General features: G+C 39.7%; 1 protein-coding gene across 1 annotated transcript in view; it reads right to left on the bottom strand.

The window, feature by feature from the left end:
- HERC1 (HECT and RLD domain containing E3 ubiquitin protein ligase family member 1) overlaps positions 1–24093 on the bottom strand; it is a 91224-nt gene extending 67131 nt beyond the window's left edge. Inside the window, exons 1-12 of the mRNA XM_056499769.1 lie at positions 23948–24093; positions 10617–11572; positions 9348–9443; positions 8860–9054; positions 6953–7264; positions 6338–6434; positions 4667–4810; positions 3990–4117; positions 2793–2937; positions 2527–2698; positions 1310–1444; positions 410–575 (exon numbers count right to left, since the gene is read on the bottom strand). Coding sequence (XP_056355744.1) covers positions 410–575; positions 1310–1444; positions 2527–2698; positions 2793–2937; positions 3990–4117; positions 4667–4810; positions 6338–6434; positions 6953–7264; positions 8860–9054; positions 9348–9443; positions 10617–11546 — 2520 coding nt within the window. The 5' untranslated portion in view covers positions 11547–11572; positions 23948–24093. The remainder of the gene's footprint in view (positions 1–409; positions 576–1309; positions 1445–2526; positions 2699–2792; positions 2938–3989; positions 4118–4666; positions 4811–6337; positions 6435–6952; positions 7265–8859; positions 9055–9347; positions 9444–10616; positions 11573–23947) is intronic.
- Between the last annotated feature and the right edge of the window lie 211 nt (positions 24094–24304).

The raw sequence follows: 24304 nt of genomic DNA, 5'->3' as shown, positions 1-24304 counted from the left end.
TAGCACACAATAGCACACCAATCTTTTATGCTATGACACAAACATGTGCAGTTCATTGAAGGAGTGAAACAAGACCAACACAAGTTGCTATTTGCTGTAAGAGTGCATCTTAGGAAAATCACTCAACCAAGTTAATTACTCAATCCATCACATTAACATTTTAGGCTCACTATTACAGGGAAGAATAATTTAAAAGTTAGAAAATAAAGCAGCTTTTTTAAATTCTTATGCAAACATTTCCCTCCGCTTTCAGATCATAAAACAGTGATGGTGACTACATTTTTTAACTTTCACGAGTAAAACTGGCAAGTCAGAACTGTTCAGAAAGTCTGATAAATATCCAAGTACATGAAAAAAAAAAGAAGAGAGTAGTACAATTTTCACATGTGAACAACAAGGCATTACTTACCTCTTGAATTTCATCAGGGACAGAAGAGTCCATCAGTCTGAACAAGAGGTTTCGAAGAGGACCAGCCTGCCGGCCAAGAATGCTGGTGGCTACACCTCCAGCCAGTGCAAGTGCAAGGTGATTAGAAAGCAGCTTCAAACACAATTTAAGAAAATTGTGATGTTCCCTGGAAAAGGAATGTATACCTGTTAACCTCTGCTGTTATTAGCATTACTTCCTTCCTCTTATTTGTGCGCTAAGCTTTTACCTCTCCTTTGATTTTTCATACCAGAAAGGCAAGTAAATTCCAACTGGGAGTTTAAGGAAACTCCTCTGAAAAACTTACTGCCAACCTGCTTAAAAGGACAAAAACTGAAACTAGAATGGAGAAGTGACTTTGTAGACAATGGTTGCAAGAGGCATTCACTTTAGATTAGTAGTCCCATGAATTATGAGGCAAAACCGTTCCAAAATATAGAAATAAACAATAATATGATGCACAGAGGAAAAAAAATTAAGAAGAAATAAACGTAATCTTCTGTCAGAAGATTTAGAAGTACAACAATCAGGTTAAAAACAAAAAGTCAGGATATTCATTTCTAGTCCTCTTAAAAAAAAATTCTGAAACACTGGTTACAGAAGTAACTGACAACACGGAAACAGTAAAAGCATTTTCATCTACATAGAAAAATGTGTTTCCAAGGAAAACTCTGAAGCATTTAATTCATTGCATAATGAAAATAAATTTCAGAGTAATTTGAGACACTGTAAAGCTCCTCTGTTATGCAAATGCACTAGAATAATTCTACACAAATGGCACCTGAGTGAGCAAAGAATAGACTAACCAGGACTAAGCCATGCACAACTGCTGTATTGAAACAACAAATCTAGAAATCTGTAACATGCGCATGCTGTATGTACCTTGATGAAGGAAAAGGAAGAGGAGGAATTTCACTGTTAATTTTGTCACAGTAGTGCTCGAGAAAAGAACGAAGATGTGAAAAGGTACTTTCTTCAAGGTCGACACAATAGGGTCTGTGCCATGCCACAACTTGCCTGGAATCAAACATCAAAGAAAATTACCTTCTGGAAATCTTCAACTGCTTTAATAAATTAATACTTTAAAGAGGTTGAATACACATTTAACTAAACCAGTTTCTTTCTTAGGGCAAACTAATACAATTATGGCAGTACACCTTCCTGACCCATGAAGTTATTTTTCTGCTCTCTTTTCTGTAAAACTCTTTACAATCAAACACCCCACATTTATGGACAAAAACACCTCAATACCATAAATCTGAAGCCATATGCATTTAATCTTATTCATGCAAAGGCTGACCAGTACTCACAAAGCTTGTTTTACTACAAATCTTAGGCTAGAGACTTTGATAAAATGCAGGGAGAACACAAAAGGGGAAGCAGCACTTACTCCTATTTGAGTCTCACTATTTCCTTAGTTGACTGCTCCCTTGAAAACAGGGCATTTGAAATTTTTCTTGCATTATCTTCCATATATCAAGTTTTTGTGTTCCTTTGTGTTAGTCCACACATAAAAGTTTACTAGGTTACTTCAATCACTTGCTAACATCTTTGGTGTCTGAATTACTGTACATTAATAACTAAACTATTTATTTAGGTACCTATTTTCAGTTTTAACATGTAACCTTACAGAATTTTTTTTAAGATCTTTAAATGCACCTCAGTAATTTGCCTGAATTTCCCCTTTCCAAAGTCTCCTGATTAGTGTACTACTTATTACACTAGAAGAAATTTCCTAAGCCATAAAAAAATCCCCTCAGAAGCAAAAAATAAAAAACACTGAGTTGTTTCACTTCCCACTGATTACCTTGTCAATATTTAGTCAACAGAGGTAGGTTTTGTCTAACTACATGTAAGAAACATTCATATACAAAGATGAGATATCAAAATATTTGGTGCTGATACATTTTCACTTGTAACATGCAAGAATTAGAGGAGGGAGGAAAGAGGAGAGGAGTAAGACTTTTCAGACCAAAACATTCCAGCCAGAATACTTGACACTTATGATATGGAAACACCTTTAGGAAATAGATAAATGTATCTCAAAGTGGACTTTTATAAAAGAATAAAATTATACCTGTCCCAAATATCACTGTTACCTGTCCCTTGGAAGAGCTGTCCAGGCAAGGCTATGGGATGTTCCTGCTGAAATCTGTTGAATTGCAACTCCATCTAAACCACTGACTTTCTTCGGTTTAGTAATAGGGCCAGTAGAGTTTCCCTGGCCACACTGTCCCATTGAATTGTTACCCCAAGCATAAACTTCATTATCTAGAAACATGAATAAAGTAGAAAACAAAAGCTGAGACACAATTGCTTATGATAAAGAGGAGGATTGTGTATTTTTACAGCTCGTTCTCCTTACCATGAGAAAGTGCCAAGCAGTGGCTGTCACCAATGGAAATGTCAACGATCCTGGTAGCAGCCAGCTCCTCAATGAGCTTGGGTCTGAGAGCAGTCGCCTCCGAGGAGCCACAGCCAAGGCAGGCACCGCAGCCCCATGCGTACACCTGGGGCAGAGCAACACACAACAGCTGCTGAGCACAGCAACAGCATCCCAGCAAACCACCTGACAGCAACTGCAACCACACCTTCAGCAGCAGGGCACAGCACCCTCCTGACTGAGCACCCATCTACAGCACTCCTTCCCCAGCATGGAGGTGCTCCAGAGCACAGCACTGGGGAAGGAGGCTGCTGCAGGGAAACAAACTGCTGCAGTGAATGTCAGCATTCCTAACCCCCTCTTGGAAAACCCACCACCCCAGAGCACAGCACTGGAGAGGGAGGCTGCTGCAGGGAAACAAACTGCAGCAGTGAATGCCAGCATTCCCAACCCCCTCTTGGAAAACCCACCACCCCAGAGCACAGCACGGGAGAGGGAGGCTGCTGCAGGGAAATGAACTGCGGCAGTGAATGCCAGCATTCCTAACCCCCTCTTGGAAAACCCACCGCCCCAGAGCACAGCACTGGAGAGGAAGGCTGCTGCAGTTAATACCCACATTCCTGACTCCCTCTTGGAAAATCCACTGCCAGAGGCACAGAACTGAAGGTGGGGAGGCCACCTGCGAAAATGCTTATTGAAGGACATGTATCCATCATGCCAGGAAAGGCCCTCCTCAGCATTTATCCCCAGACTCTCCTGAGATTTTTCAGATCAGAAATAAAACTTGCTGTTAACATCTATATTCTAGTATACATACACATTTTAAAAACTATCAAATCACTAAATCACCTAAGTTGGTTACTATATTAAAAATTAAAAGCATTCCACTGCTGTTTGTTTCTTGAATCCAATTTGATTTTACGCTGGTTACATTCATTAACCTAAAAATACTACGTTTTCTATGACTAAGCAAGAATCTTCAAGTGTTTTAGACGACTCAGCACATTTTGAAATACTCTTGTGCATTAGGTACTCCAACCTCTAATCGAGAACTTCACTTCTACTTAAGTACTAGCTGAACATTTCCTCAACAGTCAAAATAATAAATGCTGAGAAAATGTGGATCCAGACCCTCTTCACCAACTCCCACAATCTGAGTGAAAACTTGATTTAGCCTACCTGCCCTGTTGATGTCAAGGCAAGCGAAGACTGACTTCCAGCACAAACCTTTCGAATAAACATTCCTTGCAAAGCTTCTATAACTTTAGGTTTATATACTCGATTTGTATCACCATGACCAAGTTTGCCTGCAAAAGGAGGAAACACAGCTAGGAGGTATTTTCAATGGATAGACAGCAATTAAAAAAGTACCCCAAGAGTTTTTTTTTTGTTTTCCAAAAATGTCAGTGTGGCTTTTTAAAATTAAAATGTATTATGATTTTTATAAAACCCATTCTCTTCCAATTACAGTAATTACAGACTTGAGGAAGACTTGAAGTCTATTTTAAAATTGAAATACTAATCTCAGGCAGTTTATATGTAATAGTTTGTAGGACATAAATAGTTACTGTCATATCATGAGAGAACTTATTTGAAAGTCATCAGCACAGCATTTTTTCCAGAACTGTTCATCCATTCACTGACCTTTCTGTGCTGTGAAACCCCTCCTTTGCTGAAAATCTTTTTTTTTTAACCTTATCATCTTGCAAGTGAACTTCAGATATTGTAATTGGATTTTTTTAAGAATCCATTTCTTGAAGAACCACCAAACAACGAATAAAAACCAGAACCAAACTGCAAGGAGTACTGGAACTATGAGGCAGATGGAATAAGACAATAACATTAGTTTTACCCACCATTGTCTCCTCCTCCAAACGACCACACTGTTCTCCCATCTTTGGACAGAGCTATGGTGTGTGAGCTGCCACAGGACACCTCTCCTACATTGCTAATATCTTTCACTAAAGTTGGAATGTTGCGGCTGTTGCTGTCACCATGACCTAAGGAAAAAAATAAAACGTCTTTTTCTTTTGTGAAGATTAAAGGCCTATTTCTGTTTTGCAATCATAAGATTTTGCAAATTACACATGCACTGCAGTCACCACAAATGAAGATTTCTGCTGACTTCTTGGAAAGATTTGTAGTAAGGTTTGGAAGACACCTGTTGTAAAGTTAAACATTTAATCTTTAGGGTTTACTCCAGAACACCTGTTTGTATCTCACTGCCTCTAAAACTGACCATTATCTTCTACCTGGCTGAAAAGAATTTCTAGCACAAGTGCCTTCAATCCCAGCTGATGAAGAGCCAGACTCCCAGCAGTGGGCAGCCGGTACCCTGCTGAGCACAGGCAGCTGCAATGGGGACCCCCTGTCACTGCTGCCCACGCTGCACAGACTGAACGCATCAGCAGCCACAGCGCCAACAGCTCCTTCCTGCAGAAACCAAGAACATTACACCCATCACCTACACTTTACAAGTGTAATTTCTGCTAAACTCCAGAGATCCTGTGGATATGGAAGAAAAATGGAGAAGAGAGGAAAATTAATATCACTGGTATCCATAACTGATTAAATATGAACAATTTCCAATAACTCAATGAAATGTTACTGTCTAGCTACGTTCTGGAACTCACCATTGAACAGTCCAAGACCTGCAAAGGACATCAAAACTCTACAACAATCTAAAACTCAAGGAGAATGTTTCCACAATTCCCACCAAAATTCCAGTTAAACCTCTAACACGGAGTTTTTCTCTTAACAACAGGGATACACTCTGAACTTCTACTGATACCCTTGAAAACTGTAATTGTCAAACACTCCTCATCTTCCACCCCTGCCACTTGCTTGCTTTTACCCCTCTATGCTTGATGATTGTGACAGTCAAAGAAAACAAAAGGGAACTAAAGCTCAACTGAAACAACTTTCTTTTCAAAACCTGTTGGTTGAAATGAACTTGCTTGAGAAGAGTAGTTTTATTCCAAGCATAGCAGCTCTACAGCAAAGATGATGAAACAGACAAGTGAACTTGAAGCAAATAACAATACAGGGTTTCTTGTTTCAGGTAAATTTAACTTTTTAGATGTATGAAAGTAAAAGAACACTAAGCCATTCTGGCAAATGTAACATCAAGTATCTTTATTAGAATCAGACCCTTGATATTATTAGCCAGTTATTCCTGACTCTTCAAAGGCTCATTCTACCATCACACTATATGAGGTTCATCTAGAATTCCAGTTTATTTAAAATGTCTACTGTTTACATTCCAGTGGCATTAGCAATCATATAGTCTTATGAATGAATAAAAGCAACTTGCATCAAAATGAAAAATCTTTTTAAAAAAATCTTTGTAAAATTAACTGCATTAGAAACTTTACAGAGCCTCTGCACTAGCCAGCTGTACATACACACTTGAATACATGTGTACGTGTAACAGAGGGGACAGTTAGAGAATAAGGCAAACAGATGCATAAAATCCTTATTAGACACAGGAATTCTTCCAAAAGCATCTCATGAAATGTTCAAATTACCTAATCTTCCGAAGTCTCCTTCTCCCCATGTGTACAGCTCCCCATCTTCTGTAACAGCAGCACTGTGTCTGTAGCCTGCTGACACACACACAACCACCTACAGTACATGCAAAGGGAAAAAGGAAAATGAAGTTTTTATACCAATCAAGTGACAAGTCTGAAGGCCTGGGAGAGTCAAGTTTCAGGAGTCTACATGAATTAACTTGTTCATTCACATGAATCAAGTACACAATCTTTGCAATCTTTTCTATTTATTTGATATGGGGAAATAAGTCTTACTGGAGAAAAAAGCAGCATCGGTGGATGTTTAAGAACTAAAGAAGCTATATATGAAAGCCTTGATGTTGCAGCTAGCAAAACAGAAACTGCAATTCCATGAAAGCCCCTGAACAAGTTTGACTCAAGACTATGAGAAGATTTCCTGACAATGCCACTGCCCAAATCCCAGGCCTACAGGTAACCATAAGCTCTGGTGTTTTACTGAAAGCAGACCCAGCCTCAAAGACAAGTCTACAAAAAAAACACAGAACTTTTTATTAGGCTTTTATCTATTTCAGACTTTACACAACATCCCAGATGAAGAAAAGAACAGTTGCTCTACTGTAAAAAACATACCTTCCCTTGCAGGGGACCCTGGATAAGTTTGGGGTATTTCTGAGTTGAACTATTGCCATGTCCCAGTTTTCCGTAGTCACCATCACCCCAGCTGAAGACTTCCCCTTCTGTTGTAAATGCTAAAGTGTGACCATCAGATCCTTTTGAAGACGACACCTTTTTAATAGACCTGTGAGGCTCAAAAGTCAATTTTTTCAGTGTGGACTGATTGTTGGAGTCTCCCAGTCCCAGTCTCCCATAGCTGCCTTTCCCGCAGGCTCTAACAGAGCCATCCGTAGAAATGACAAAGGTACAATATTGTCCAGCTTCAATCTGCAAAGAGAGAAAACTATGTAATGTAGAAATGCAGAGCTTGGATAAACCCAGAATTTAAATATAGGTCTAGAAGTCTGTATTTTTTTAACAGAATTTTAGGTTTCTTCATATAATATGATGTGTAAACTAAAATAATTTGGACTTCAGCAAACAGTAGAACTAAAATTTTTGGGAAATATGTTGAATTGAATCTATGATTGAATCTATTTTCATAATAGACTAAAGTATGTAAACAGTGATTATTTTATTTATTTGAATCTCTTCTACAGACTACAGAACTTGTGCAGCATTCAGATCTCCAAAACTCATAGATGGAAATCTTAATTTTTGAAGGCAAAGTAACAGCTTGATAAAACATTGCAGGTTTTGCTTAATTTTAACCAGTATCAAGCAATAACATTACAGAAATACACCCAATGCTAAAAATCCACTCACTTGAGACTATAAACTTTAATTACATGAGCATCAAAGAAATAAGATTAAAAGCCTTTAAGAAAAGGCTTCCCTGTTGGGAAGTCAGTGCTCAGCTGAGGAATGACCCAACAGCAAACAGAGTTAGGAAAATCAGAAATCATTCCCTATAGGAATCTTAACAGCAAAGTGGGGAGCAGGCTCCATCTGAAGCATAAAGGTACACCATAAAACAGCCCAAAACAGCTGGCCACAGCCCTATTTAATGGGAATTAATGTCTTCATACAGACAATCCTACAATAACCATCAACGAAGGTTAAGTGGAAAAATCACATAAATTTGTTGTATAGTTGTATATAGTACAATTAAAAGAGCAATCCATTAATTCAGATCAGGCATTCCATTCTTGTGTACTAGTCTTTTGAATGTTTTGAAAGTTTTCTGAATGCATAAACTTGTTTTATGATGTCCAGTTCTGCAGCCCATTGGAATATAAAATACATCAGTGATGTCCACAGAAACAATTCCAGAAAACGCACCTGAATTGTCTAGTGACCAAAAAGTGCTTTTACTTAAGTCAACACTGCAAAGCCAATATAGTACCAGAAAAGTAAACTATTATATATTGGGTCATGCATCAATAGAAGTGCTCAGCTGCAACTGCACAATCTGTGACTGAGAGCAGAAAGAACCTGTACACTGATTTTCAGAAAGCTAATTAAGGTTGCAGTGTCAGCAACTAGCCCAGTCTGAAGCTTTAAACTCAGCAATCCTGGGTGTGAAAACCACCAACAGAAAAGTACACAAAGTCGTTAAGACACCTTTTAATTAACAATTTAAAAAACAAAACAGAAAACAAAACAAACAAACAAAACCACCAAAACAAACACACAAAAAAAACCTACAGGCAACTACACTTGTTTCCACAGAGCAAGTCAGGTAATTCAGTCATTCACGTTATGTGGACATTTATCTCTGTGTCACTGCAAACAAACCAGAATGTTTTTCCGAGGCATCAATAAAAGCAGTTATTGAGATATTCTCAGCAGAATAAGCAGTTCTGAGCATCATCGCTTCACTCCAAACTGGCACTCAGGAATCAAGTACTATTTCCACTTTCGTACTGCGACTATGAAGCTGCTGAATCTCACATCATGTACCACTAACAAATGTCACTCACCGTCTGTGCATCAGAAAAGCTGGGAGCAAGCTTGGGTTGCAGTATTTTCTCCTGAGTTCCTTCCACCAGCTGGTGACTGCTGTTGCTGCCCCACACATAAACCTCACAGGTCTCTGACACAATGGGAGCATCTCCTGTCTGGATGCTGTCAGGGCTCGCACACGTCCTTGAGTAGTCTGAAGCCATTCGGCAAACCTGTTCCAACCAGAGATTTACTACTCAGCAGTAAATTTTATATTTCTTCCTATACAGTCACAGTGTTTAATGCAGCTTTAACTGCCCCTCAACATGGTAACTGCCTAAAATAAAAATCACCACCACCATATCATTAGCTTGCCCAGATAACTTTGTCTCACGATGTCTTAGTTTTTCAATGTTTTTCGCACCTCCTCTACTCCAGAATAACTTGACCAAGACTGGACTACACCAATCCCATGAGTGAGGAAGAGGTAAACTACAGACACTTAAAAGTTTTTGTCAAGACATACCTCTTCAAATAAACACAGAGCTGCCTCATACAGAGAACATAAGCCATCAGATGTTCTGGTTGGCTCTCTCCATTGACTTCGATCAGCAGACGATCCCTACAAGGTTTAAATGTTATTAGGAGAAACACACTCCCAGTACAGCAACAGCCCTGAACAAAATAGCTAAGGAAAATCACATGGCTCTTTCCATAAGCACATCACCTCTCTCCTGAGCTGTGATACCTGCATACACTTCAGGAAAACAAAACTGCCACAGGCGCTGGTCCAGCATTCTTACTGACTCCATTTTATGAAAGTATCTGGGTTCGAAGTTAATTTCTTCTAATACTATTTTGCAATGAAATGCATGTTATTTGTGTTTAGTGATAATTATTTTTAAATTACTAATCATAATTAATTTTATTTTTACATATCCTTCATATTTTGGTCTCTAATTGTATATATAGCCCAAACCCAATAACAAAAAAAGCTGCCCATCACAACATTTAATGCAATTCAGATATTGCTACTGCCATGCTCTTTTCATGGACCCCATTCTTCAAAAGACTTTTGAGATCTTTTTTAGAATCTTTTTTGGATTTTAAAATTTATGTTTATTAACAAGCAGTACAAGCATGAAAGAATGACCACTTGAGAGAAAAAGTCATTCCCTATTTCAATCTGAGCATCATGAGGTAGAAGCTTGCCACCGCTTACAACTGCAATATTTCATTTACTTCCTTTAAAAGCAATATTCATCTAGGACCAGCGGTAAGCACTTAATATACAAAGCAATGTGCCATACTTCCCATTTAGCTCATTTTCTCTCACATTAATTTCTGAGCATCAGGAAAACTGATGAACATCCTGAAAATGTATAAGCAGACGCCTAGGTGAATGGGGAAGCAGGAATGTGTAATTGAAGTATCTAACAGGAAACAAGGTGTATTGCAAACTTTGAATTTTCTAATTCTTCTGCTATGCGCTTAAATGTACAAGTCCAAATGGATCAAGTATGTGCTTGACTTTTTTCTCTGAAGTTACAGCGTAACACCAAAAAAGACAACACAGAGATTGTTTTGCTGTTTCATCATTACCTATGAGGGAACAGGTGGGCAGGAAGGGAGAGAAAGATATGGTGGATAAAAAAGGAAACATGGGGGAAAATAATTCACAAAAAAAAGCCCCCTTTCTAACATACTCAGCAAACTGGTATTGGGTGTGGAGAAACTACCCTGTTAAGAATGCAACTACAGTGCAATGCAGAAAACCAAAGCTGGTGACACCTACCAGAGATCGTCGCATCTGGGTCAATATGCTCATAAAGCAATCAAAGCTGATCATCCCTTCTGGACTCTGCAGCAACTTGCTTTTCTCCATGGTGTTCACTACAGCTGAAGCACCCAAAGCCATTTCTATCCACTCAAGAAGGTATCTCAAGGCACCTCGTTGGGCAGCCAAACCAAGAAGCAGCTCAGAAGCTAATCTACGACCTAGAGTATCAGCCCCAGAGTTTGGAATCGTTACTCCTTTAAGAAAAGTTGTTACTTGTGACAAACAGTCCAAACCCATTGGGGGAATCTTGCTTTCATTGGCTAGAGATAGAGGTGGCAAAGAGCTCACAACTTCTATTGCAGTATGGATAACATCATTGCAGAGACTGAGGCCAGGCCCTGCTGCAGGCATCATCCAGCTCTGTCTCAGCAGGGCAAATAACAAGCTGAGCCCAGTCCGAACTCCCATTTCTATCAGAGCGTCTGTGCTCGACCTGGGGCGCTCGCTGACAGAGTGCACATCTGTGGATCCAGAGCTGCTCTCTGGGGAATGCTGCTGCTGCTTCACCTTACCCTTGTCATGGTATTTATTAGAAAGTGCATAGAAGACACGCTGCAGCACGAGGAGACGCTTTCGAAGAGCTCCAGCAAACGGAGAGTCTGAGCACACCATCTTTGCCAGTGCCAGCTGGCTGCTAAGAAGGGCATCCAAGTAGTGGTCCTGCTCATCACTAGAGAGAGATTCCCGCTCAAAATCTGGTAACTGAGGTCCTTTGAGGCACAGAACCTGCTGGGGCAATGGCACTACTTCTTTATTGCTAACTAACTTAGCGTACAAGACAGAAACTCCCTCCCTTGTGGCAATAGATTCACTGTCTTCTGTGATCCAGGAGCTGTTCAGGTGTTCAAGCCATTTCAGCTTCACAGGTGGGACCATAGCTGCCATGCTGGTTTACTTCTTTGCCATTAGTCCTGAAGATGAAAAAAACTGTCAATAGGTATGCAATATTATCTACAGCATATTAATATTCAAACTCAAATAATCCTTGCAGAAGGTAAGCAGCAAAAGATTAACCACTCAAGAATTACCAGCTTCAGCATTTCACCTACATGTATATGCAGCTTACTCAACATGATGTAAGAATTTTAGTGTAAGTCAGTCTGCATTTTCTAAAGCCATATGCGCAAAAACTCACCTAAAGCAAATTAAATTCTAAGTGACATGAACAGCATTTAATAGATAAGGCAATTTAAGCTTTAGATGTCAAGAATCACAAAAGTGTAGGGCTGATAAGCATACCTCAGCACTATGATGATTTTTGTCTGCAGGATCACCTACCTAATGGTATCATATTTTGCTATTTTATATGAATAAAGGATCACAATTCCAAAAACATACACTGAGTTTGAAAAATTTCTCCCATACAAGAACATAGACTGATCACAAATAGTTGAGTCCAGGGTCTTTTAAACCTATGCCTGAGAAAATTCTTTAAAATCAATAAATTAAAAGAACATTCTGATCCCAAAGAGACACTCAAGTTACTCATTTTAATGCTGGTAGCATTTAGAACTTCAGTTTCTTCATGAAGATTCTTGATGTCAACTGTAAGTTTTGCCAAGGTAGTTTATAGCTTAATATGCAAAGAGGCTTTCTCAAAGTGAGTTTTTAAAACTGCTCATTTTAAAAGAATTTTCTTTAAAGTAATGCTTTACCTCCTATTGTACAAGACAGATTTGTTCAACTCCTGCTTTATAATCATTAACCACGGGTTACATAGGTTCTGAACAATCACTTTCTGTTCTTTGACCCTTTAAGTGCTAATGCATTACAATTTCACCAAAAAGTAGTATCATTTCCTGCAGGACAGTTTTGTGTCCTTTGGTGGTGCGCGCCCTATCTGCTGTAATTTCAAGCTGAACCCTGGGGGTGGAGGCAGTCTCTGCCATGCAGTGAAAGTCAGTGCTGCTGCCACGCCATGCTCAAAGGGCAATGGGGAACAGGCAGTGCAACTTGGTCCTTGTTTTGTCTTGACATTTTACACTTAGAAAATGCAAATTAAAAATATAAACTACTACAGGTGACACATACAGGTACTCTTACACCCAGCACCCTGTTAAATGAGAAAGGCAACACTGTCTCGTTTGTCAGAAAGGATTTGCTAACCACCATTTGATCCTACAGGAACTGTAAGGCCAGTTAATGAAAAAGTCCCAAGTCTTGTCTTATGTGAAGTTTGTGCCTCCTCAAAAGGTAACACATGGGATGTAGCTCCATTAAGAAGTTCCCTGAACAGACTCATTCAGGGACTTTAATGCTTTTACCAGCTACTCTTCTTTCAGAAACTTCTAAATGTGCTCATGTACCTCAAAGGTGCAAATACTGCTGCTTTTCCTGAAAATGGATAGATTTTTTTCCCTCCTGCCCTTGTATGCATCTCTAAAAATAGAGAATGAAGCTTGAAGCTGAGCTCTCAGCAGTGCCCTAGTCTCCTTCTGCAGCTTTCAGAAGAAATCCGTAGGTCCACCTTGAAAATAATTCAGTTTCATGTGACAGGCAGCAGGCTTTAACCAGACACTGCTGATAATCCTGGAAATGCACTCTGAATACAAATGTAGATGATCTCTGTCTCTGCATGTAACAGCTACAGATCACTTAAGAAGTTAAGCAGAAACCAGCTAACAGTGGTAGCACGGTGTATAGGTAGGGTTTATTTCTTCCAGCTCATTGCCACAAACACAGGTTTATAATTGCTCCAGAGCCTGGACATGGACTTCTCAGTTCTTTTTAGGGCAGACAGAAAGAAAATATATTTGGCTTTGAAAACTCAATGAATACTCGCTGCTGTTTCACTATATCTGATTCCTGCAGGGTCAGATGAACATGTGGAAGTATGAAGTGCGCAGGGTGGGCCAGTCCCACACACCTTCTGAACGTGCTGATCACATGGCCAAGCACAAAGGGACAAACCATAAACATGTGACAAGTGGACAAAAGTACTTTTCTTTTGTCATCATAAACCTATAACAGTCTAAATGTACAGCAACAGCTTTATAAAACTATGTCAACTCTGGAACACTTAAAATACTTCAAACTAAAGTACCCAGAACTTTCTGGGATTTACATTAAAAAAACAAACAATGACCAAAAAAACAACCCAGCTCACCTGCCCTTATTCCTCCCTTTCTCCTCCTGCTCCTCAGGGGAAAAAATAAATAAAAAGTAAACTGCAACAATGTGCAACACAACTCATTTTTTTAGGAAATTTTTTTTAGGAAAACACCATTCTGGGGAAGTAAATGTTCACATGTATTTTACTGTTGCCTATTGGTAAGTCAACTAAAATGAGACCTAACAAGATCTGAACAAGGACTCCAACAACTTTACCAAACGTAACACCTATTACCAAAGCTCTCTCCAGGGAACAGTGGGGACAAAATGTATATATCAAACCCTAAAAGCCAAGTTCTATGTACCCTGGATATAGAATTTTTCTTTCCAAATAGCAGTGGCAGTAGCTTGAGCTGCAGGGGAAGAGATGTGGAGGTAACCAAGCCTGCTTTCAGAGCTTGCTCACCCTGAGCAGCACAGGCAGGGTTGCAGCTGAGTTCAAGGAAGGCTGGGATTCATGGAATCCCCTGCTGGAACAGTGCACGAGCACAGGGAGAGCTGCTCTTAGCCATCACTGCACCACACACCGACTGCTGCTTGTTCCCTTACATCAGGTCAAAGAGAATGTGAGGAAAAGAATTTTAAAATGAAACCTGTGAAAACACAGGGAATATAATCAGGGAAGAGTTTTGCCTGAGCTAAGAGGAGAGTAGAGCATTTAAATTATGGCAGAAAATATTATCAAGAGACCTCACTTTTAATGTTCTAAGAAACATGGAGACAAAGGTTCTTTCTTCTTTTATCAGTGCTTTAAATGCACCTGAAGGTGAACCTAAAATTTCCAAAGCTGAATCCCACTGCAGACTGAATGTGCATCCCCTGGGTTTCAGATTCTGTCTCCTCAGGCTCAAAAGCCAAAACCTTCTGGTCTGTTCATGGTTTTCCCCACCATGACAACAAACACACAGCCAAACTACTACTGGAATTCTAAGCTCAGAAGCAATTCTTCACACCTTGTAATAACTAGTAAATGCAGACAGGAGGTAAGAGGATGCATTTCAAATTTAAAGAAATCAACTTGAAAGCAGCCCTAATGATTGTGAAACCATAATAATTAAATGATTTGCACGCATTTCCACACAGCCAAGAACTCAGAAAGAAAGCTGGTGATAAATTTATCCATTTATTTCTCTTCTTTTATTTAATTAGATGATGATTTTTAAGATGCTTTGGCTTAGATGTGTTTGCTGCACCTAAGGAAAAAATAAACACAAAAGCAAGGGCCTGCAAATACTTGTCAGCAAGACAGAGCAAACACTAATAACTGATAGATTTAAGATCTTCCCTTGTGAGTAAAAATAGAGAAAAAGAGGAAAGCTGTCATATTTCACAGAAAGTATGCAGTCTTCAGTGGCCTAGCAAATAATTTTAAAGAATTTAAAATATGCTGTGTTATTAAACAGTTTGTTTTTTCTTAAATAGGAATCAATTCAGCCAGAAACCACCAGCTGATTTTTACAGGTCACTTAAAATATTAATTCCTGTGGTGGAAGCTTACCTACAATAACTAATAAATGACAGGTATTAAAAGTGTGAATGGCCCGCTGCAAGCCATTATTAAACACAACAGACTACTGGTCATATAAAAATTAAGTTTATATCACTAATGGAATAGGCCAAACAGTCAATTCTTTCACTGAGAAAAACTGCATCTTTTTTAAGGAAAAATAATGAGTTCCCTATCTCAAACAAGAATAAAATAAGAGACTGGAGATGCATCTAATTACATTTACAAGTTATTTCCATGAACCAGAAATAAATTATGAGGAGATAAACTATGAATGCTTTTCCTTCCTTCCTCTGCCAGCACAGCAATTTAATCACAGAAACAGAAAGAGGAATTTGATCCTGTCATTAATCCCAGCCTGCTTATTTCACATATACAATACCAAGTCACTGACTGCCTGGATGACTAACACCTTCATGTACAACTGACCAGGACACAGAACAAAATAGGTGTCCACTACATATGTTTCAATATTTATATATACATGCATATATATGTATATGCTTATATTTTGGTATTTATATTAGATACTAAAAATATCTTTCATGTATATGTGTCTGAAGCACAAGAAATCTTTCTGCAACAATTATTTATTTTCAAAGACAAATAATTCTTGCAAAGCATTTCATTAACATCAAAGTGAAATTGTCAAGAAAATTATGTAGAATTTTTTGTGTTTATATACAGTGACAAATATACGGTAAAATGTGACTGAGAAGTAACAGTAAATTTTCCAGCAACTTACCACCATCTCCTAAATTAGCTATGGAAAGAGATTTTTTTAGAAAGGGAACAAAGCAAACACTAAAGATTTCTCACAAATCCACTTGGTTGGCTCAGACATGAAGACTGTCAAACTTCTAAGAGCAAATAATTTTTTTCAGATTTTTACTACAGCTTCAGGAAACCAAGAAGTTTTTTAGGACTTCTCACTTCTAGGTAAGTGGGACAGCTTTGATCATCTTCAAATGCAAGAGAATAAGAATTTACAAAGGGGGAAAAAGGTTTACTATAGAAGTTAGTACGGAAAGTTTTCAATTTCAACACAGTCAAAGGAGTGAGGACTTTGGAAACTGACCCAAATACTCCTACATTCCAAGGGCAGGGAGAAATGAGAATGATACACAAAGGACCTGGGCATGGGGTTGAAGGTTAAAGTCTGTGAAGTTCTAAAGATCCTGTTCCTGAGTCCAGCAGGAAAGACAGGTCCTGGACAGAATACACACACTCCCTCAAAGGAATTTCCATAAGTCTTCCCTTTCCACGTCAGCTAGGCAATTATGGGAGATACTTGAATTTGTCACCCAAAAACCATCTCCATGCAGCCAACTAATTTATCCTAATACAAGTAAACAGGAAGTTCCCTTCTAGGGCTCAGATTAAAAATGCTTAGAATTTATAAAAGCTCCTCAGAAGATGCTGTGTGTAGATCTAATAGAAAGATTGCTGGGACAATTTAAAGAAAGGTGGAGATTGGGCAGAAGCTGTACAGTGCAGCTACATCACACTCTGTAGCTCCTTTTGAGGAGATCAGGAAGACCAGGAACAGCTCTAAGCAATTCCAGAGAGCTAATACTGAATTCCTGCAGGAAGGGATAAAAGTATGAAAGCCACAACAAGAAAAGTTGAGGGGTTCACATTTTGTTTTGAAGAAAGCTGTAGAAAAGATCCTCAAAAAGAAGAAGACAGGATTATTATCTTGATGTTTTAAGTAGTGTAGCAACACAGTGGCAGTTTCCCCACAAAACAGTTCTGCTTTTTCAGTCCTTAGCACACACGCTCAAGTAATCAACAGACAGAAAACACTGAAACATGTGGAAGGGAGGAGCTGATTTTAGGGCCCGTCTTCTCTTTTTTCCCCAAAACATCATCTCCAACACAGTGGCTCTACCTCATTGCCAAATGCAGGTAATCACTGGAATTCCAGCAAGAATAATACAAATCCATAGATAAGGAGAAAGAAGGTACAACTGCTGCTCAGGCTGTGAAAAGGAAAATCTGAACAATTAGCTCAGAAACATCAGTAAATCTTGAAGCACAGTGATTTCCCATTGCTTGTACAAACCTGAATCCTCCTGCTTAATTGTTATTTCACAGCTTTGTGCTTCCCTCCCTGTACAAGGCCCAAAGAAGTAAACATGGTAATACAGGGATAAAAAGTAAAATTGATCTTAGATAAAGTGTTGTCAAACAAACACAGCAAACAAGGGAAATGCATTTTAACCTAGTCTTTAAGCCAGGCAGAACTTCTCACAGTCCACAGAGATTTTCAAGCATTTAAAATGCGTGAAATTATATACAGTATCTTCAATCAGTATGAAAAAAATCCGTTTTCTCAAAGCAGTGACACTAGCACACACACTGAAGATATAACAAGGATGGAATTTAATAAAGCTACATACTACCACGTTTTTCTCTAACCTAGCCTGACTACGCAAGCACACACAAAAACAATTATTCTGAGAGAAGCCAAGGCTCAGGCTCTTCAAACTAGTACAAAAGTAGCTGAAAGTTTTATTTTCTGCAAAGCTCTCGAAAACTGCACTATAGCTGTAAATTGTGTATGTCCTAAAAATCAAAAGTTTTCTCAGAGGAAAAATAAACCTCACAAGCACTCTCTCCCTCTGTGCAATCAGCAATTTCAGCAACCTTTGTAAGATGCTGACTCCATTTATTTTATGGGAACCTAATTACAACAGTTTGTAACACAAGAAGTCAGTCAGTACAGTGAAATCACAGGCAGGAAACACCAAAACTAAATACAAATATCTGGTTGTGAAACTGAATTCTATTCACTGCCTGCCTGCAATGCTGTACCACACACGTACAGAGCTCTTCACTGTGTGTTCACTGACAGTGAACTTCCTGGAGTCTGCAGAAGCTTCATTTATTATTCTCAAAAGGAGGAGCTCCTAGAGTACCTCCTGGGCTTAAGGTCCCTGCAGCATGATGTCACCTGGGTGGTTTCTAAAAAGGATTAGAAAACTGAGTATATAAACAGATGGCAGCCAGATCACACTACAGCTCTTGATTAACTTCTGTGATGGGCCAGAAAAATGCATTTTGTGGCTCACACAAAACTCAGAAATGATTTCACAAACAGAATAATCAGATAATTCTATGTGTTCATTAAGAATATAATTCAATTAATTCACTGCAAGTGGCACTGACTACTAAAGAACTTTATTCTGAGATGTTGTTTTAGATAATTTTTGATAAAGTAGAAGTTCTCTGTTTATTGCCAATCACAGCTCTGGAAAAGCTAATTTACTTAAAATATGACAGAAAACCTAATGCAATAGGTTTTTATTTACTGCCTCACAGTGATGATGGTATTACAGCTGCATTATACAAGTGGAATCTCTTCAAAGTTGCAACATTTTAGTTTCTTAGCACAAGCACTTAGAACCCTTCTAAGTCATTTGTTAAATCAAATGTAACATTCTTACCAATAACCCAAAGTCTTTAGTCTATATTCAAGTCTACCAAATTATTATCTCAATATTCTGTCAAATTCCTAACTTATATGGCTGCAGAGCTGAATGTAGAATCCAAGATATACCTTTGTTTTGTGCAACAGAAGGCCTATTCTCTGGTTTTGCCAAGTTCCACTTTTAACAGTTCCTGATGTTCCATAAAATGACAGATTACCTTACATTTTTATCATTCCAGTCTTTCATATAACTTACAAAGAAGACACAAAGTCCCAGTAAGAATCTTGTTTCACATACTGCCAGCTGGTTGAGTGCAGCAATTTTTGCAGTCCTTATCAGAATTTTACAATCTGAAAGTACAACTAAAGTTGATTTGCATCCTTTTTTTCATAAGTAAAGGACTGTGTATACAGGATTTAGCAGCAGGTATCAGAGCTCCAAACAACATTTAAAGCCTTTTACTTGAATGGTGATTAGAAACCAAGAAAATGTAACAGTAATTAGAATCCTGCTTTGTCACATGCCAAAAATATGAAATGTGCAGGGGACACTGAGACAGCTGAAACTAATAGGACATAATGTTGCCTAGGACAGTTATCTGTTCAATATTTCACTAGTGCCAAAAGCACTGTAAGTCACTATGCAAGGTAGGAATCTTCAAATGTTCTTTCTGGCCTGTCCATGTAGTCTAGACATACTGCAATGAAAGATGCCAGGTGAATGGAATCCATCCAAAACAGTCATGGGAAAGAGAAAACAATAAATTAGAAAATACTGACACTGCAGAGAAATTACTACAAATTCACAAAGAACTGAAAGTAAAGAGACAAAAACTGACATCAGAAGCAGCAAAAAAAGAAAAAAATACTAGCAGTGCTAATAACAGGAGATGGACTGTAAAACTGCAGAAAATAGGAGTTGTGGTCTCCTACAAATCTGGAATGGGAAGCAAGGAACAACAGGAACTAACCCAGCAAAAGCAAGCAAGAACAGCAGCTACAGCAGATTGTTCTTCACACCAGCTTTAATTCATAGGAACATATGTCTCTACTGAGTACAATGGCCACTATCTTCCCTCCCTGTATAAGCCTCCTGCTGAGCATATGGAAACCAAATCAATGACACCATCATTCAGAATGACATTAATTATGCAAACAACCATCGACTTTTCTTTCTGAATACTGAATTCCACCTAAACTTCTTATTTAAGTAAGCCATGGTAAGGTTCTACTTGATATTCTTCCAGTTTTAGTCCTACATAATTTTAGGTTCCTGTAGGATGACTTATTTATTCACTATCTGGTATAGTATTGAAACCAACATAACCCTGTGCTTTCAGCTGGTCACTCCAAAGACCTTCTCAGAGACAGACTAAAGGAAGACAAAGTTATTTTTAAGTTAATACGAAACTAAATCTACTTGCCCTTAGGGTTTAAAAAGAAAGTGATACAAAAACCTTATCATGGTTTGCCAATGTAAACCTCTGAGGGCTGTACAAAATCTACTCAAGTAGAGAAGAAACAAAAATTATCATTATTGTTCAGCAGATAAACTTAGAAAAATCAATTTAATCCATTACCTCCTCAGATGCTTTAAGGTTACTGAAACAAAAGCTGAGAATGCAAGACACTTCACATGCACAATCAAAAGCAGTCAGTGAAGAGGAGCTGAGAAGCAAAAATCCCATGCATCAAAAACACCCTAATATTTTGAGCAAAGAAAGGTGCCTGATCTTGCACTGGAAAAGGGACCAAAACTCTGGTGAGGTTTTAACACTACTACTCTCCCCAAAAGGTACAACCACTTGTACTTCTACTGTGTACTTACAGGATCTTCAAACACCACAACAAATAGAAACAGACATTTTCTTGCAAAAACTACAAAAATTTGGAAGATGTATTTACCAGAAATCATGACTTGAAATTGAGAAACTCAGCAACAGACAGGAGAGCACAATATGTACACACAGTCAAAATTCAAACCATTCCACTTTCCAGTTAGCTGTATGTAAGCAGAAAGCTGGACTGCAGCCTTTACATGTATATATATATATACACGTGTATATATATATAAAGGGGAGGTATAGAGCAATGGAGTCCCTGTTAACAGGGACAGAACAACAGGAAATGGTTTTGAACTGAAAATGGGTAGGTTTAACTTGGATGTAAAGAAGAAACGTCTTACTGAGGGTGGTGGGACACTGGAGCAGGTTGCCCAGCTAAGTTGTGGATGCCTCTTCGTGTTAACACTTTCTGTTAATATCTGCATTTCTTGACAAAGAGAATTCCTGTTACAACTGATTTTAAAAGAAACTTCTGTTGTGTAAATTCATGCATTTGTAAGGAATTGTTTTGAGGATGAAGCTTCAGTATTATCTACTCTCAACAGCAGAAAAAAGTTGTAGTAAGGAGGACTCAAACTGCAGGCTCTTCTTTAAGCAGCAAATTGATTCCAGCTCCCAGCAGAGAAGATGATTGCTTGAGCCACCTGAACATGCTCCTAGTGAGCTTGGTGACACCAAGCCAGTCACAACAGGCAGCCCAGGCCAGGAAATATACCTGGCCAGCTCCAAGGTCACAGGCACGCTTGCTGTTGATGAGCAAATCCTGCATCTGCTGGGCTCCAGGCTGGCTTTCTTTCCTCGTTTTTATATTAAGAATTTCCAAGGGTTACTCTGAATGACTCTAGTGCACAGCAAGCAGCTGCAGCACACTGGCAGCAATTTCAAGCAGCCCTGTGACAGCACAGCTTCGATTTCTGAGGGCTACTTCAGATGTTTTTAAAGAGTTAACACCTACTACATTTGAATGTTCCACTTGACTGTCAGTCACTACAATGGAGACGGACAAAAAGAAAACCTGGCAGCAATTTCAGGGTTGGAGTACTTCTGAGAGCCAATCCCAAACACAACCAGCACAGTACTCACCATTCACTACCACGACTTTGACAGCAGGAAGTCAAAGCAGCCATCAAGAATTGCATCCTGCTTTAAACTGAAACACACCAGTGCAAGTTAGAAATCTCTTGAGTTGCATGAACAGAGGAAGATTAAGTATCTGTACAGGATCTAAGACTGTTCTATTGAAAGGCTACTGACTTCCTAACAACCTATGACCACAAATCAAATGCCTGCTGCACCAAGCCTCTCTGAAATACATATAATTTCTGCCTCTGTTACTTATTTTTAAATGGGGATAAGTGCATCTCTACCCCATGAGTATTACAAGAAGAATTACATAAACAGAAGCAAAGATTGGAATACTATGCGTCTTATCGTCTTAAACAAAAGTACTTAAACACCCATAATTTTACAACTCAAACACAAATATTATTGCTACTTTCACATGCAGCTTTCCTCATCTATAAAATGGTCCTACTGCACTTATTACTGATAATTTAAAATATATTGTTTTCTTTGAAAAATAAAGATTAGGGCTACCTCAGATTGCTAAATTAGAGGGAAAAACCAGAAAAGATTTTAGTCAAGTCACTCAAACCATTTTCTAATCAACTACTACCCACTGAATGCAGTTCTCACTGCAAGTTTTCACTAATATACTATTTTTAAATTCAAGGATTAAATGAATAAAAAAATGCTGTGTGATATTCTCACTATGCCAAGCAGTCCCTCAGCAAAAATAACTCAAAAACTTTACATTCCTACTTAAGTAACAATTAGATAAACACCTCCTTTACACAGTTTCCAAAAAATTTCAACACTCCCACTTCCCCTTCAACTTCTATACATCCAGCCACAAAAACACGTTTAGTCTTAATGTTCAAAGAACAAAACATACATGACATATTTAAATAAGAACAGAGGAGCAGAGAGGAAAACCTCAGTACAGGTTTGCACCCAGAGACAAAAAAATTTAAGATGTTTCATTTTAAAGCACAACCACTGTGATAAAGCCACTTAACAAATCCCTCAGAGGTGCAAGCATTCAGAAGACTGGCAATGCCTTTCTGTCCTGCAGCACAATATTGTACAGCTTTTCATCTTTCATGCCAAAACCAGATTCCTCTCAGAATAGGAAGCAGTAGCACACTGACCAGGTATACAGTTTACCTTTACAGATTAAATAACTATTATTTTTTTTGTGATACTTAACCCTGAGATCCAAGTCCTCTGCAGTCCCACATCCCAATGGAGCAGATGTGGTCTCTAACAAGGAGCATTAAACTCAGCACATGTCAACTTAGAGCTTTGAGGTTTTATATGAAATACCAGCATAGAACACTCCACTAAACTACAACTCTGATCAACCTCATGAGACAATCTGCACGTGCACATACACAGGATATACATACAGGATATGTATACATGTACATAGAGCACACAGCCCCAGCTACAGCAAATTACACCATCCATGAGGAAACAGATATGCGACATCAGATATCAAAATGTTTCAACTGCACTAAACCCCTCCTGTACACACTGTGAAAGGAAGAGGCACAACAATAGGATTCTGCCCTTTAAAAAAGACATGAAAAGCAGCTTGTGTACAGCAACATCTCAATGAAATTAACCAGATCCAGTTTCAAAAAACCCCAAAACGCAGCAACAAAACACCTGCTAGGGCTTCACTTTGAAACACAAAATAAATCGTCTCTAAGTATAAGTATATACATAATGTTTCAGTATTGCAAGCAAGGGCCAGCAAATATGACATGGGAAGACGGCGCAATTCAGACGACTGGTCTGGAGACACAAGGAACACCTACCCACAGTCATGCACACAACCGATGAAGGCAAACATGACAAATTTCAGACTGAATTTTGTGACATCTGACGGGTCCACCTGGGATGCACGCAGCCAGAGAAGCATTTAACACTTAAGAGGAAAATGCGCGGACACACTACAACTGCATTCATGAGGCTCATGGGCAAAAAGCACAGGCTCCGAGGACCTCAGCCGAAGCACAATCAGAATTCGTACAGTTTATACCGCTCTGAAGAGGCACAAAAAGCCCCCATGAAAGGAGAAGAGCGGCAGGAGGACGCGCGTCCCTCTCCCACCCTCAGCAACAGGACAGTGACACCTGACGGGCCCCACCTGCCTACCCTCTCCCTCAAGGCCGCCTGCACCTTCCTCCGCTTCCCGGCGCCCGCGGCCGCGGCCTTGCGGTGCTGCCGGGCGGGGAGGGCGCGGGGAGAGCCCCTCCGGCCCTGGGCTCGCCCAGGCCGCCCGCCCCTGCCCGCGCTCCTCAGCCCCACGCGGCCGCGCGCTCACCAGGCAACAGCGGGGGGAAGCGGCGGTGCTGGGCCCGGGAGCGCCGCGGGGCCGGCGGGAGCGGGGCGCGGAGCGCGGAAGTCCCGCCAGGAGCCGCGTCCTACCAGCCCGGATTGTCACAGGGAAAACATGACGCGGGCGGGGAGCCGCCGATCTCGCGGGGCTACCGCACGGTTCTCGCGAGAGCGCCGGCTGCCGCCCGCCCCCCCGCGCGCGGGCACGCGTAGGCACGCGCGGCTCGCGCCCAGGGCAGAGCGGGGCCGAGCCCGCGGCGGGAACGGCTCGGATCGGCCCGGCAGACCCGATTCTGCACAGCTCGGTACGGCTCGGCCCGGCACAGCTCGGCGCGCCTTGGCC

The sequence above is a fragment of the Oenanthe melanoleuca genome, chromosome 10, assembly GCF_029582105.1.
Source record: "Oenanthe melanoleuca isolate GR-GAL-2019-014 chromosome 10, OMel1.0, whole genome shotgun sequence".
NCBI classification, from domain to species: Eukaryota; Metazoa; Chordata; class Aves; order Passeriformes; family Muscicapidae; genus Oenanthe; species Oenanthe melanoleuca.
The sequence above is the reverse complement of the archived record's forward strand: the minus strand, read 5'-3'. Positions and strand labels throughout refer to the sequence as shown.